Genomic DNA, 15,158 nt, shown 5'->3' with positions numbered 1-15,158 from the left:
CTAAGACCCCCACCTCTCCTCCTCCTCCTCATTACCCCAAACTCTCAGCCTTACGTTCTGCCCACCACACCATCTGTGATCAAGAGAAAAACTGCATGTCAACACCAGCCTGACCTTTTCCATGCTTTTGTTTCCCCACTCTCACATCCTCCTATGAGGTACATTAAAAAAAAAAATCACATTCATAGCACAACCACTGCAGTTTCTTTCCACTGTGGCGACAAAAGAAAACAACAACAACATATAAATACTTAGAACAAGGCAACCAACCATTTCCACCTTTGGTAAGGGATCAATATCTCATCATATCTGTCTCCTTTCCTGTTGCCATATTCAACAATTACTCCACTCAGCACGCAGCTACAAGTCTCATACTAATCCGGACACCTGCCTAAGCAACAGGGTCAACGCCAAAATGGGATACGGCTTAAATGAACACACTGTGTGAGGCTGCATGTTTGTGTGTGTGTGTGTGTATCTACATGTTTGTGCATTTGTGTGTTTCTGTGCCAAATCAAGAGCTGTAGTTAAGCAGGTCACTGCATAAAAGGGGGATTATCAGTGCCTGGAAACTGTAACACTAAGACACCCCCCCATTCACACACACACACACATCCTCAATAACTTAATCCTGCGATTTATAGTATGAATAGAAACAATAATAATAATAACAATAATAATAATTAATACACGCACTGCACAAAATACCTAGCCTTTTCTGTCTCTGAACACAAGAATATAATTACCCCCATAAAACCACCCTCTCTTTTCCCCTCCTGCAGATATGGATTAGAACTCCACCAAGTGATAAACTTAATATGTTAAATCACTGTTTTTGCAGTTTAGGGTCTTTATGTCTTCTTGCTCCTGTTCAGCATGATTGCAGTGACAAAGGGGTCTGACAAAGGGGTGTTTATTAAGACAATAGATTTTCTGCTTACATCAACTATGAAAAAAACTAAAGAACCCGCATTAAAAATCTAATGAGAAACATTCTTATTTGCTCTGCATCATCTGTCATTTGAGAGTTCAGCTCATACCTTGGCCGTGCAACATGTGGCAGTTGCTGCCGAGAAGGAGCAGGAGAAATAGAGGCAGACACCGGCTCACTCTCCGGGTCGTCACGGTTCCCATCACCATCTTCTCCCGGCTCCTTGCAGCGGGTCCCTCCACACGCTCCGGAGATCCCGGACAGCTAATTCCCGGCTTCATCCTGCGGGAAAAGGCTCCGCTTCTCTCGCTTTGCTTCTGCAACTCTCAGTCTCTCTCTGCCCTGCGCACGAATGAGAAGAACTGCGAATGGGTGGCGGAGGTGCTGGTGGCGGGGGCAGGCTTCAGCTCTGCCCTTCCCGGGGTAAAGCTGTCACTGCTGACAAACTCCCAACTCTCACTCCGCAACTAGGCAGGCTGTGGGGGTAAGGAGGCTCGGTTAACAGGCAGACTGACTTTCCCTCACTTGTCCGGGGCTTCACGATGTACCGGAGCCGTGATCTCTTAACTGCAGCGGCTGCGGAGTCCGTGTCTTTCCACGACCTGTGATAGTCTACCTCATTTCCATCTGGATTGATCCGACCATCGAGTTAATACATTAGAGTGTGTGTGTGTGTGTGTGTCTGTGTGTTTAGACTTATCGGCTTATTCTCTGCTATCGACTTCAAATCCGCGCTTGTTTTGATGTCTTCACCGGGGATTTGTCCCGCGGGTCATTTAGCCGTTTACACGGCGGTCGCATTAACAGAGAAGCGATAAAACACCTAAGTTATCCATCCGTAGTCTGCCCGTATGGCTGCATGCTCTAAAAATCAATCCAGTAATTGATTCGGTGAATTCCCTTGGATTTAGTCAGCAAACAAAGTGTGGAAAGGGCACCCGAGTCTCTTTCTAAGAGACTCTGTTATCTGAGCAAAACTTAAGATAACAGATATCCAATTTGACACGTTAAACTCGAATGTCCGTGGGTCGAAACTGTGTCCACTCTTCTCCCTCGCACACAAGGACACTGTTTGCCCGCGCGCATACGCCACACAGTCCGGCTAACTTGTGTGGTAATGCGCCGCGGCTCGGATTACTCGGAAAAATGAGACAACAGGTTCACAAAAATAATGGGATTTCAAGTTTCTCGGCAACAACCGAGACTTTTCTCCACCTTAGTACGGGTGCACTGCCGTGGAGGCGCTGCTGCGAGACACCAAAGTGGCAGGTTTTAAGTGAAAGACCAGCCGCTCAGAGCCAGACGGTAACGTTACTCTCGCTGCTGCTACTGCGACACTGGAGCCTTTCGCTGTTTTATCCAGAGTCTTCAACGGTCCCCCCGCGAGCTCGCACGAGCCCGGGAAAAAGCAATACTTCAAATATATGTTTGTTTGTTTGTTTTTTATCGCTGTCCATACGTACTCACGAGAGTTTCTATCCTCAGTTTGCGGCGTTTTGTTTTCACCTCGCTGGTTTCTTCCGTGTCGGAACCCTGTTGAGGCTTTGGGAGCCGACTGGGGCGATGCGTCTCCCTCCACTGAACACCTGCCACCCTCCTCTCCTCCGCACAGACTTGGGGGAGAGAGAGTGAGGGCTGTTGGTTAGACTTATCCGAGCAGCTCCTGCGCACCTACTCTTTTATGAGCGCAAACTTATATTGACATTAGTTTGAAATTACTTTTTCACAGCGTTAGCCTCTCTCTTAATCTCTCCGGTAATCTATCCCAAACTCAAAAACTAAACTTCCATTCACTATCATCCGTCGCTGCTGATTGGGAGAGCTCACGGTTCCCGCTGTTCCTATTGGACAGTCCGAACCGAGGGGAGGGACGCACATCCAGCACCCCCAAACATCCCTGCCACACTCACAGATAGACACACACACACGCATATACAAATATATGCAGGTTTTCGCTCTAAACATTTAGTATTTAGCAGAGGTGTGGACTCGAGTCACATGACTTGGACTCGAGTCAGACTCGAGTCATTAATTTTATGACTTTAGACTTGACTTGAAAAAATGTTCTAAGACTTGTGACTTGACTTGGACTTTTACACCAATGACTTGGGACTTGAATTGGACTTGAACCGGTTTACTTGAAAAGACTTGATATTTTACCCCAAATATAAAATTTAACATGCATATTATATAGAGATTGAAAATGTGACGTCATTCACGGGTAGAACCGCAAAGGATTCTGGGAACTCGTGGCAAGCGGTACTAGCGCACGCAGGCTTTCAATTAAAATCAGTTATACAGCGATAAAAAGAAACACAAAAATGTCAAGAAGCTGTTGTATTATTAACTGCAATAGCCGGTCGCATGACAGCCACGGGAAGCCGACGGGTAAAGAGATCGGTTGTTATCGGATTACGTCGTTGAAGAGAAATTGTTCGAGCCATGTTTCCGAAGTAACAAAGACGCGACGGGTGGCCTGGATTGCAGCCATTCAAAGATCAAATATAACGTCCCAGAACCCTCCAGCTCACAGGTTAGTCTGCTCCAAGCATTTACACGAAGGTCAGTGTTTTTTAGTAGTTAATACGTCATTTTCATAACATAATTGGTGATATAGGTTACAAGCAAGTCTGGCGCTGAACAGAAATTGTGGCGCTATGCTCCTTTATTTATTGTGCATAAATAGTGAATTGTCCTGACACAATATTGCGTTTCGCTTCTGTTATTATGGTACATTGACAAAAACATATACGTTTATTCACAGGATAAAACAGGTTTTTTTGTATCACTAATTGCCCAGTACGATTACAGCATACAGTATTGTTGTCACTGCTACATTTCTGTGATGAACCAGAAATTATTTCCACTACTAATTAATTACCGTTGAGCTCAAAGGTCCTATTAATAAACGGTTAAGGAATGTGTATTTATGACGACGATTTGTGAGACTGGTAAACTTATGATACGTACGATGGTCTTTCGTTCTACACGGTGCATTTCAAGGTCCTGCACCCATCCGTCGGTAAACTGTACCTGGACTTGTTGCAGTGACCGGAAGTTACTAAACTTCATGAGTGTATGCACTCACTCCAAGAACCGTATGATTATTAATATGCATATAAATAAAGAAGCTATTTTGTGCAAAGATGTCAACTGTAAGAATGCTGTGCATAAACATTTACTCTGCTCCATGTATGATGATATAGTGACTGCTCTGTATAAAAGTGGCACACTGCTTGATAAACAATATAAGCATAAGAAACCTAACATCAGACCTGGCTGGAAAGAACATGTATCCATGTACCATGATGAAGCTCGCATAGCTTATAAATGTTGGGCCATGGCTGGAAGACCTAAACAAGGCCCAGAATTTGAACAGAAAAAATGTGCGAATGCCAGATATAAGTACGCTGTTCGCTTTATAACTAAAAATGAGCAAATGCTAAGAGCAGATTCTTTGGCCAGGAAAATGCTGTGTAATAATACGGCAGATTTTTGGAAAGAGGTGAAAGCTCTTAATAACTGTAAACCATCTCTACCATCAACTGTTGAAGGTGTTTCTGGGGCAGATAACATTGCAGCATTATGGAGACAGCATTACAGTGCGTTGTTTAACTGTATAAAAAGTGAACCATATGAGGACAATCTTGACATGAGTAATGACACAATAAGTGTAAGGACACATGAAGTATATGAAGCCATTCATAGGTTGTCTGATAATAAATCCTCTGGTTTGGATCACATCACTGCAGAACATTTAAAACATGCTAGTGTAAGGCTAGCTCCTCTTTTAGCACTCTGTTTCACTGGGTTTATGATTCATGGCATATTACCAGACTCAATGCTGTGTATTTTACTGGTACCAGTTATGAAGGACAAAGCTGCAAAAGTGAGCTGCTTGGATAATTACAGGCCAATTGCACTAGCCAGTATTTTATCTAAGGTGTTAGAAAGAATCTTGTTTGACAGAGTTAGTGTGTTCATCTCTTCTCTGGATAATCAGTTTGGCTTCAAAGCACGGCACTGACATGTGCATATATGCACTCAAGGAAATAGTCAGTTTGTATAGGGCTAAAAATTCATCTGTCCTCATGTGTTTCATTGATGCCTCTAAGGCTTTTGATCGAGTGAACCACAGAAAACTTTTTGATAAATTGAAGACACGGGGAGTTCCTCAGTACATCGTGAGGATTCTCTCTTACTGGTACGCTCATCAGAACATGCAGGTTAAATGGGGAAGCAGTATTTCTGCCCCCTTTGGTGTCAGCAATGGTGTTAGACGGGGTGGGATTTTGTCTCCAATTTTATTTGATTTGTATGTTGATGATTTGTCCATACAACTGAGAGCCTGTAACACTGGGTGTATATTAGGTAAAGCACTGATAAATCATCTTATGTATGCAGATGACCTGGTTGTTTTTAGTCCAAGCAGTGCTGGGTTACAGGATCTTCTTAATGTCTGTACTGAATATGGTGTGCAATATGACATTGAGTACAATGCTGCTAAAAGTGCTGTTTTGATATGTAGAACCAAGCAGGATAAACAGCTAAATTTCCCTTTGTTTAAACTGGCACAAAAAACTCTTGAAGTTCATAAAAAGGTGAAATACCTCGGTCACTTTATTACTGAGCAAATGAATGATGATGATGACATATACAGACAACGGTGTAAGCTCTATGTGCAGGCAAATACTATTGCACGCAAATTCAGCTTTTGTTCACTTCCAGTTAAAGTGGCTTTGTTTAAAGCGTATTGCACACCGCTATATACTGCCCCCTTGTGGTCATCCTACAAACAATGTAGCATGCAGAAGCTGCATGTTGCATATAATGATGCGATGAGAATCCTTTGCAGGATACCTAGAAGTGGTAGTGCCAGCCAGATGTTTGTAGCTGTGGGTGTTTGGACTTTTAAAGCACTTTTAAGGAAGCTAATGTTCAGTTTTAGAGAACGACTGGATGGTTCGAGTAACAGTATAATTTTAGCACTCACAGATCCGACAGTGAGTGGTTCCCGTTACTCATCCAGTCTCAGAAAGCACTGGTTAAAGTGTTTGTGTATTTATTGATTTATTTTAAGTAATTGTGTTTTATGTATATTATGGTTTTATGTTTTTACAAATGTTTTAGATACTTATTTATATACATATATATATTTAATGGTGTATACCTTGTGTTGGGGGGGGGGGGAGTGTTGTGTGTGTGTGTTTTTTGGGTTTTTTTTGTCTTGTTTTTATGGACATGAAGTCTGCCAATTAAGATTGAATTGAATTATAAAGATCCATTAGAGTGTTCATCATATCGTCCTATATCACTCTTAAATGTAGATTTAAAAATACTGTCAAAAACACTTGCTCTCAGGCTAGAGCAACATCTACCATTGTTAATTTCTCCAGATCAGACAGGTTTCGTGAAGGGTAGGCATGGTTTTTTCAACCTGCGCAGGTTTTTGAACATATTACACACCAAGTCAACTACAACCCCTGAAATTGCCTTATTACTCGATGCTGAGAAGGCATTTGACCGGGTGGAGTGGGATTATCTGTTTTATACTCTGCATAAATTTGGATTTGGCCCTAATTTCATTTCATGGATTCAGTTACTTTACTCCTCACCTATGGCACGTGTTAGAACAAATTCGTTATTCTCTTCTTATTTCCCACTTCTCCGTGGTACGAGACAAGGTTGTCCCTTATCCCCTCTTCTTTTTGCATTATCAATTGAACCACTGGCGATTAAACTGCGAGCTGACAGTTGCATTAAGGGCATCTTCAGAGGTGACCAGGAGCACAAAATATCCTTATATGCTGACGACCTCCTGCTGTATATGTCAGAGCCTTTATGCTCTCTTCCCCGTGCTCTTGCCATTTTTGAATGTTTTGGTAATATTTCAGGTTACAAGTTAAATCTGCATAAAAGTGAACTTCTCTGTGTCAACTCTATAGCCAGAAAGATTTCATTTTCAGGTTTTCAATTTAGCGTTAAATCAGGGTATGTGACCTATCTGGGGGTTAAGGTTACCCACTCATACAAAGATCTTTATGAAAGAAACTTTGTCCCGCTGCTTAAAAATACTGAGACAGATCTTCAGAGGTGGAACAATTTACCACTGTCATTAATTGGCCGCGTCAATTCTATCAAAATGAACATACTTCCCAAGTTCCTTTACTTATTTCAATGTATCCCATGCTACTTACCCAATAAGTATTTTATAACACTGAATAAGCATATCTCTGCATTTATTTGGAATGGCAAAAGTCCACGAATTCGTAAAGATTTCATGCAGAGGACTAGGCCAATGGGTGGATTAGCCTTGCCAAACTTTCAGTCTTATTATTGGGCAGCAAATATTCGTAATATGCTGTACTGGATGAGTAATGTTACTACAGAGACTCCAGCTTGGCTCCAAATTGAGTCATCCAATTGTGGCAAAATTTGCCTATCAGCTTTGTTGAGTTCAGCTCTCCCATTAGAACTATACACCTATAAACGTAACCCTTTGTTGTATGACTCGCTCAGAATCTGGGTGCAATGTAGGAAAAGGTTGGGGTTACACTTAATGTCAATTAAAGCACCTATCTGCTCAAACCATATGTTCCCACCCTCCATGATGGACTCTGGCTTTAAAATATGGGAAAGTAATGGCCTTAGAAATATCAAAGACCTTTTTGTAGATGGGATTTTTGCCTCATTCACGCAGCTCCTGAAGCAGTTTAATGTTCCTCGGCAACATTTTTTCCGCTATTTACAAATTCGTCACTTTGTAAAGAGTCGATTTCCTTCATTTCCGGAACTACCTGAGGAAACTTCTTTGGATAAAATTATTAATATAAACGTTCATAAGAGAGGGGCGATTAAAGAAATCTATGCTATACTATTAGATCTTCAATCTCCTTCTCTCTTCATCCTTAAAGCACAGTGGGAGAAAGACCTTGGGATGACTATAACAGATGAGCTCTGGCAATCTTTTCTCCAGAGGGTACACTCTTCTTCGATATGTGCCAGGCATGGGCTCCTTCAATTTAAGGTCCTACACCGATTACATATCTCCAAGGAAAAGTTAGCCAAGTTCTATCCAGGAGCTGACCCTCTGTGTAACAGATGTAAAGCAGAAACAGGTTCGCTCCTTCATACCTTTTGGACATGCCCCAATCTTCATATCTATTGGGTGTCTATATTTAACACTCTGTCAGAGATGTATAACGTTAAATATGAGCCTTCTGCTCTAACGGCTATCTTTGGGGTGATACCTCAAGACATCACTTTGCCAAAATGCTATTCGAATTCTATTGCCTTTGCTTCACTTATCGCAAGGCGCCTTATACTTTTAAGATGGAAGCAGGAAGCTCCTCCCACACATGAACAGTGGCTTGCGGAGCTCATGAGGTTTTTACATTTAGAAAAGATGAGATATACACTGGCAGGTTCAACCACCAAATTTCTTAGGGCATGGCAGCCATTCTTGATGTACATGGAAACATTTAAAATGACCACCTTATCATGACCAGATACCATATCTCTATATCGCTATCATAGCTAACTGTACGCTGAATGTCCCTTATACATTTTATTTTTCTATTTGTTTGTTGTTGTTTGTTTGTTTTTTGTTGTTTTGTAGGGGTTTCTTTGGTTTGTTTGTTTGTTTTTTCCTTCTCTATTTCTGTTATCTTTTGGGGTATTGTAAATACTGAACAGCAAACTACTGTATGTTCAATGTTTTGTTGTTAACATGCTGCTGTGACTGAAAATAAAATTTATAAAAAAAAAAAAAAAGATTGAATTGAATTGAAATAAATATGCTAAGATGAGATAGCTGACTTCATCTAACTAGCAAATGTTGTCCAGGCTACGTTGGTGATACAGTTTTTTTTAATGTGTATGATATTTTTGTCATGCGATTTTAAAGCTGGTCCTACAACCGCATCCAAGAATAACATGCAGCTTATCTCAGAACTGTCGGTGAAAATTATTCTTGGAGCTAGGTTTAATTGAGCTGCATTTTAAAGAGGTGCAATTTCACAATTTGTGTATATTTTCTAAGTTCACTATTTTGTCATGTGTTGAGAAAAACACAGATTTTAAAATTACATGGTCTAATATTTACATTTAGCATATAACTGCAACATTATTTTTTCGTGTTTTTTTTTTTAAAGACTCGAAAGGACTTGAAATTCAAAGTTTCAGACTTGTGACTTGACTCGGACTTTTACACCAGTGACTTGAGACTCGACTCTGACTTGCCTGACATTACTTGAGACTTGACTTGAGACTTGAGGATAAAGACTTGAGACTTACTGGTATTTAGTGATTTTATATTATTAGTTTCTTTTTATTACTTATTAGGGAATTTATATAAATGGCTGGGGAGGACTGCAAATGAGAAGGAGATTTTTTTTCACCTTGCTAACTTCAAAGGAATTTCGCTATATATTATTTGACAAAAGAGGAGCTCTCAGAAGCACTGCTGGCGGTGCAGCTACATGCACATCACAAAATAACTGCCTGGAGCTATATCTTAGCACTAATGATAACCTAGTTTCGTCCATGGTGAGGGTCATTAAATGGCACATTAATATTAAAGCCTACAACACAGTGACCTTATCTTTTATTGCCTCAATAAATCCTCAGAGACAGACTTTCCATCCCCCGAGTGTCCAAATAGTGTTCCTGCATTGTCAGGTTGTCCCCAATGAGCTCTCCCCTAGAACCTACGCATCGGCTCACTCATTTATCTTTCCATCCAGATTAATTTGGCAATTGTCATCTAATTTTGTTTCCAGTAAAGCGGTTATAATGCTGAATTTAGTCTCCATCAGTAGCTTAATCTGCAGTGCTGAGACTCAGATTTTGTGCTGCATTTCACATTAAAATGCCAAAATTTATACTAATTTATCTGCAGAAGTGGTTTCAACCCCCAAAATGTATTCTTAAAAAGCCAGTTTATGTAACACGAGTTTATAGTCGCTTCTTCACTTAAACTTTTTTTCCTTCTGCCCATAGAAATAGCATCAGGAGAGCAGTGAGAGTGAGCCAAAACAGTATAGCTGTGGTAATGGAGAGGTACAGATTAACTGTGGGTTCACCAGCACAAGCAAACCTCCTTTTGAAATTGTCATTTGACACTTTGTTATGATAAACAAAGAAACTAATTATTACTACTTTAAGTGTAATAATCCGGTTACATTTTATATTACACTTTAAGTATGAAGGGTAATATAGAGGGATTTGCTTTTCGTCCCATTGAATGTCAGTCATTCACTCATTCATTCCATCAGTGCAGATGAGTCACTTCATTTCAGTAACAAATCTTGGTCTCTGGTTGCCACATCACTGCTAGTTTCTTCCGGTTTGTAGTCCACTTTAGAAGCCCAAATCACTATCCTGCCGAACACCCAAAAGTGTGTGAAATGACAGTCCTCTTTGCATGAAGGAGCTCTAAAGCTTTTCTGGCAGCTTGTACTGACTTTACACCTAACCTGGCATAGTAGCAACAGTAAGGCCTTTAACTACTACTTGGCTGTACATGAGGAAAAAAATTAGAACAGCTCCCCTGTGAAATCTTCAATTCTTTCTTCTAAGTTTACAAGGTGCTTAAAAATTCCCCTGCTGCACACCTGGATGACCTGTTGCACACCAATTGGTCGTTGCATCTTTGGATCTCACCTTCCTCATCCGCCCCCTCAGATCTCCAACGATCTCCACACCAGGCAGGCGGCAACATGTTTATAGATAGTGACATACTGCTCTCACATTTTGGATGTCTGCCAGTTGCTATGATACCATCACCATTTTCACAACCTTCAAGCCCGCTCAGACACAGTTATGGCTTTTGTCTCTCTCTGATGAGGTTACTTTCATTTGTTTTTAGGCATGAGTTTTTTCAAGCAGCCTTCCACGTCACATTGTCTGTTGCCCTTGAATTTGAGCAAGTTTTTTATTTTTTGAATGAAGTATATTAACATGCTTCAAATATGGTGATCCCCCGGCTCCCCACTCACCTCTGACCTCCACTTTCATTTAAGACAAGTTCTGACTTCTTTCAGATCTCCAGCGCTATTCCTGTGCAAGCCCATACTTAGCCCATACATACTGAAGCCGTCTTATTTACAGTCTTCGACTATCTGTCCTGTTTCAGCCGAGGTGGGTCATGGATATTGCAGTAATGCTGTTTGAATGAACGTAAGAAGCATTTTAACATGTTTGGCTGCAGGGAAAATATTCTCCAGAACTGATCCGAATCATAAAGTGAAAGAAGGATAGAAAAAAAAAGAACCTGTAAAAGAAAATCTTTGAGGTAATAAGTTGTTTATATTTTTTATCCTCTGGTGTATCAGCCTGAATTTTATTTGACACAAATCTTGTAAAATAAATAAATAAATAAATAAAGGAAAGAAAAGAAAATAAGGATTTTGAAGAAAACTTTCAAAATTATTTTCAGTTGTTCAGTTAAGATACATCCATTAATTACTAACAGCTACTCGTAAAAAGGAACAACTCGCCCACAAGCTACAAACCATAAAAACAAGACTTAATGGGATGGTGATATTTGCAGGCAATCCAGCACCGAGCATTGTACCTGCAATGAATCTCTACTCAAGAAGTAAGTGCTAAGTCTATCTATCTATCACCTATCTATAACCCACGGCAGCAATAAATAATATTTTTATGCACATAAATGTGACCACACAGAGACACACACACCACGCATGCACACACATTTATCTGGTGCACAGACTTGAGTGCTCACAGGTTTTAATTCTGGAGCCAATTTAGCTTCCAATTACCTGGGTATCCAGTACAATTACCACTGCATTTTCTACCCTCAATCTATCTATTGCTCCCTATCACCAAAGCATCCTGTTACAGCTTCTCACCCAGGGAGAAACACATATGATTACAAACACGCACGACACCCTCCCACAAGTTTATGCACACAATATTCATCGTGTAAGGTCACCTAACCTGCAATGTGCACAGACATCTATCTCAAGACATCAAGCTACAGCTGCTCTGCAAAACTCGTGTACACTTCACTTCACCTAGTCACTCCCTTCCTAACATCCACCCAAATACACACACATACACAGTCACACTGAGGTGGCGAGGTGTCCTCCACTGAGGTCTGTGATAGGGACTGAAAGATGACACCAATCTCTGTTGTTCTCTCAGAGGCAAACATTGGGAGGGTCCCCTGTCTCTTTAACACCTGTTTGACAGGGCTAATGACTTCAGTCCCAGCAATCAACGCAGTGGTGTGTGCGCACGCCCGTACCCAAATAGAAAGGCACATACAAGCGCACGCTGAGCTAATGAGCGGTTCCCTGCAGCTCAAGCTGCCACGGTAGAGAGAGATAATGTCAATATTAACTGACCTGTCATAGCAGTGGAGTGCTGGGAGGATGCACACAATGGCAAAGTGGCTGCAGACAGAGACTTTAAAGCTTAGCTGCGGGACACTGACTAACAGCATCAATTGGTTATTCTTGTTGCTTTTAGAGCACTTGTTCCCATCATGACAAAGGTTTTTTGTGTGTGTTTGTGTGTCTGTGTTGTTTTTCCTAAACTGCTATTTCACCAAAATGTAATTGCTGCAGGTTGCTGGATATGAATACAGCTTTATCACAGCTCGTGTGCCACACCCAGTCTGTATTTACATCAATATTACATAGAGCCTCTGTTGAGCACAGAGACATAAAAGGCTAGTGGCCCCTTTGTGTTGAGTCTTCTACTGTAATGTAATGGCAAGGCCAATTTTCAGATAAAGAAGCTCAGCGATTGTGAAGTGAGTTACTGCCTAGTATGTTCATTGTTGCTTGTGTGCTTGCTTTCATTTGTGCACAGGAATCCTCCAGTATCCTTTTCACTGGCCCTTTTTCTTCTGCTTTCTCTTATTTTTGCCACATTTGTGCGAAAAATAATTACAGAGGAAGACACAACATTAAAAGCTAATAAGCCGAATGACTAGAAGTTCACTTTTTTCTAATTGAATTCACTCATAATGGCCACGCTGGCTGCTTCCACAGCCTCTCTATGTGTGGTTTACAGTTTAGTTTCACTGTAGCCCAGGGTGATGCTGTATTCTTGTATTTCAAGCAGACGGAAACCTGATTCTCTCAAACTAGTAGCTCCACCTGTTATCCAAGCTATCTCCTGGGGCAAAACAAGAGGGTGAGGGTGCACCGAGAAGAATAAGCAGGAATGAGGGTGAGCTCAGGATAGCAGGAAGCCTTTCATGTGAAAAAAAGAAAAGGGAGCGGGTAAGGAAATGAAGAGGGAATTGTAAGGAGTTGGGTCACACCTGTTGAGGACTCAAAGAGACAGGGAGGGATATGAGGATAAGTGTAAAACCAGTGGGAGAAAGGGAGGATCGCTGTGGAGAGGGATCACTTTTTAGTGAGTGGAGCAGATAGAAAGGGGTGTGAAAATCACACTCTGGGCTTTCAGGAGTCTTTTATGGAACAAGAATGAAGGAAAGTAAGTGAGAAAGCAGAGCGAGGGTGGCTATTGAAGGAAGAAAAGGGAAAAATATAACCAACCATTTCAGGGTCACCGTATGGACCGGGCAGAGAGAAATCCAAAACGAAAAGCTCATGCTGTGTGCAAGTGGATGAGTGTGCAGGTCTATGATGTTTTTTGTTTGCTTTAGTTTCTATGTGCATGTGTATGTTTGAGCTCTTAGCTCCTGCTGTGTATCATCCCTGTAGCAACAAAGCAGACGGTTGATCTGGAGCTGGCTTTGTTTCGTGTCAACCAGCTCCTCATGTGTCCGGCCTCACCGCAGGGCCTCGCAGCTGGCCTCAGAGAGCTGCAGTGCATACTTTTGGGATCGCACTCTGAAGCTCTTCCCAGTGCACCTGTAATCACACACAATTATCCAGCATCACACTGTGGTGGAGGAGCAGGCAGAGTGGACATAGTGTACGCCCATGAACTGCACATAAAAGGAAAGCAAACAAAAGGGGAACAGAAAACACGACTCAGACTGTTCTCATAATGTAAAAGGCAAAATCACAGAATCATAAACAACCACTTAATTGGAATTGGCGTGCTTCCGCATTCGTAGACATGCAAGAGCGTGTATTCATGTACATAGTGTTGCACACAGGGATGCCTGAAGGCACTCACTCCACGCTCTTCCACGTGGTGTGGACCGTTACAGAGATCTTAAGAGAGAGTGATGCCATACCCTGAGGGAACCACACCATGAACTTTAATTTCCCACTTTTCCATCCAGCAGTTTCTCTCTTTGTCTTGCCTTCTCTCTACTTCACAGCCCTTTACTTGTCCTCCTCCACACTCTCTTCTTTCCTTATATTTGTTCAATTTCATCTTGATGCAAAATAATTTTTTTTCCTCCTTCTGGCAGCGACAAACCTAGAAAGTAATTCCTTATTTCACTACTTGTTCCTTCCCTCGTCTACATTTTGGGTTAATTTGGCCTAATTTATCATTTAATCAGATACATTACATGATATTAAATTTAAAGAAAAAATCCAACTCAGTTGAATTCACTTCAATTCAAATGGATGTTTTTCTTGAAACAACTGATTTCACAATAACCCACAGCAACTCCTCGCCAACCAGTCATTAAATAGTCTTTTTGTGGTGACAAATGGTTGCTAGGGGGTTGCAGACCGGTCTCTAGGCCCATGTGACCGAGGTCTTATACAGCCCCAGTTAACAACAGAAGTCATCTCAAGGCACTTTATTTAGCAAGGGAAAGATTCTGCTATATTAGAGCCAGAACTCCAGGAATCCAACCAATCGAGCACTTGGTGATGGTGGGGACAAAGAACTCTCTTTTAACAGGAAGATGCCTGTGGTAGAATCAAGCTCAGAAACGACAAAGAGCTTGAACCCGGGGAATCAAAGGTTTCTTTTGAAAGGTCTTTAAAAATGATTGGGCCTGATCATTAATACATTTGTATCCAAAGAGAAGGATTTTAAAATGATTTGCAATTTCTAAGGTAGCCAGTGAAGAGATGCTGATGTGGGAGAAACATGAGCTTTCTTTCTAGTCCCTGTTAGTACTCTTGCAGTGGGAAGTTGAATCAATTGAAAGGTTTTAGGGAACTTTATCAAGGAATTACAGTAGTGCTGTTATCCAGGAGGCTTCCTAGGAACTATTTCAGCTGGCTCATTCCAAACACTCTAACTCTGAGCGTCTCCCAAATTACCAAACACTGTTCCAGGCCTCCTCACAATGTTGTGAGGGCCTGCCACTGAA

General features: G+C 41.4%; 1 protein-coding gene across 2 annotated transcripts in view; it reads right to left on the bottom strand.

The window, feature by feature from the left end:
* LOC308394855 (protein sidekick-1-like) overlaps positions 1–2,678 on the bottom strand; it is a 292,631-nt gene extending 289,953 nt beyond the window's left edge. For both annotated transcript variants that reach the window (XM_080879438.1, XM_080879439.1), the window contains exon 1: positions 1,041–2,678. In XM_080879438.1, coding sequence (XP_080735564.1) covers positions 1,041–1,212 — 172 coding nt within the window. In that variant the 5' untranslated portion in view covers positions 1,213–2,678. The remainder of the gene's footprint in view (positions 1–1,040) is intronic.
* Positions 2,679–15,158: the final 12,480 nt, after the last annotated feature.

The sequence above is a fragment of the Rhamphochromis sp. 'chilingali' genome (genome assembly GCF_963969265.1).
Source record: "Rhamphochromis sp. 'chilingali' genome assembly, chromosome: 4".
Lineage (NCBI taxonomy): Eukaryota > Metazoa > Chordata > Actinopteri > Cichliformes > Cichlidae > Rhamphochromis > Rhamphochromis sp. 'chilingali'.
This window is presented reverse-complemented; position numbering and strand designations above follow the sequence as displayed.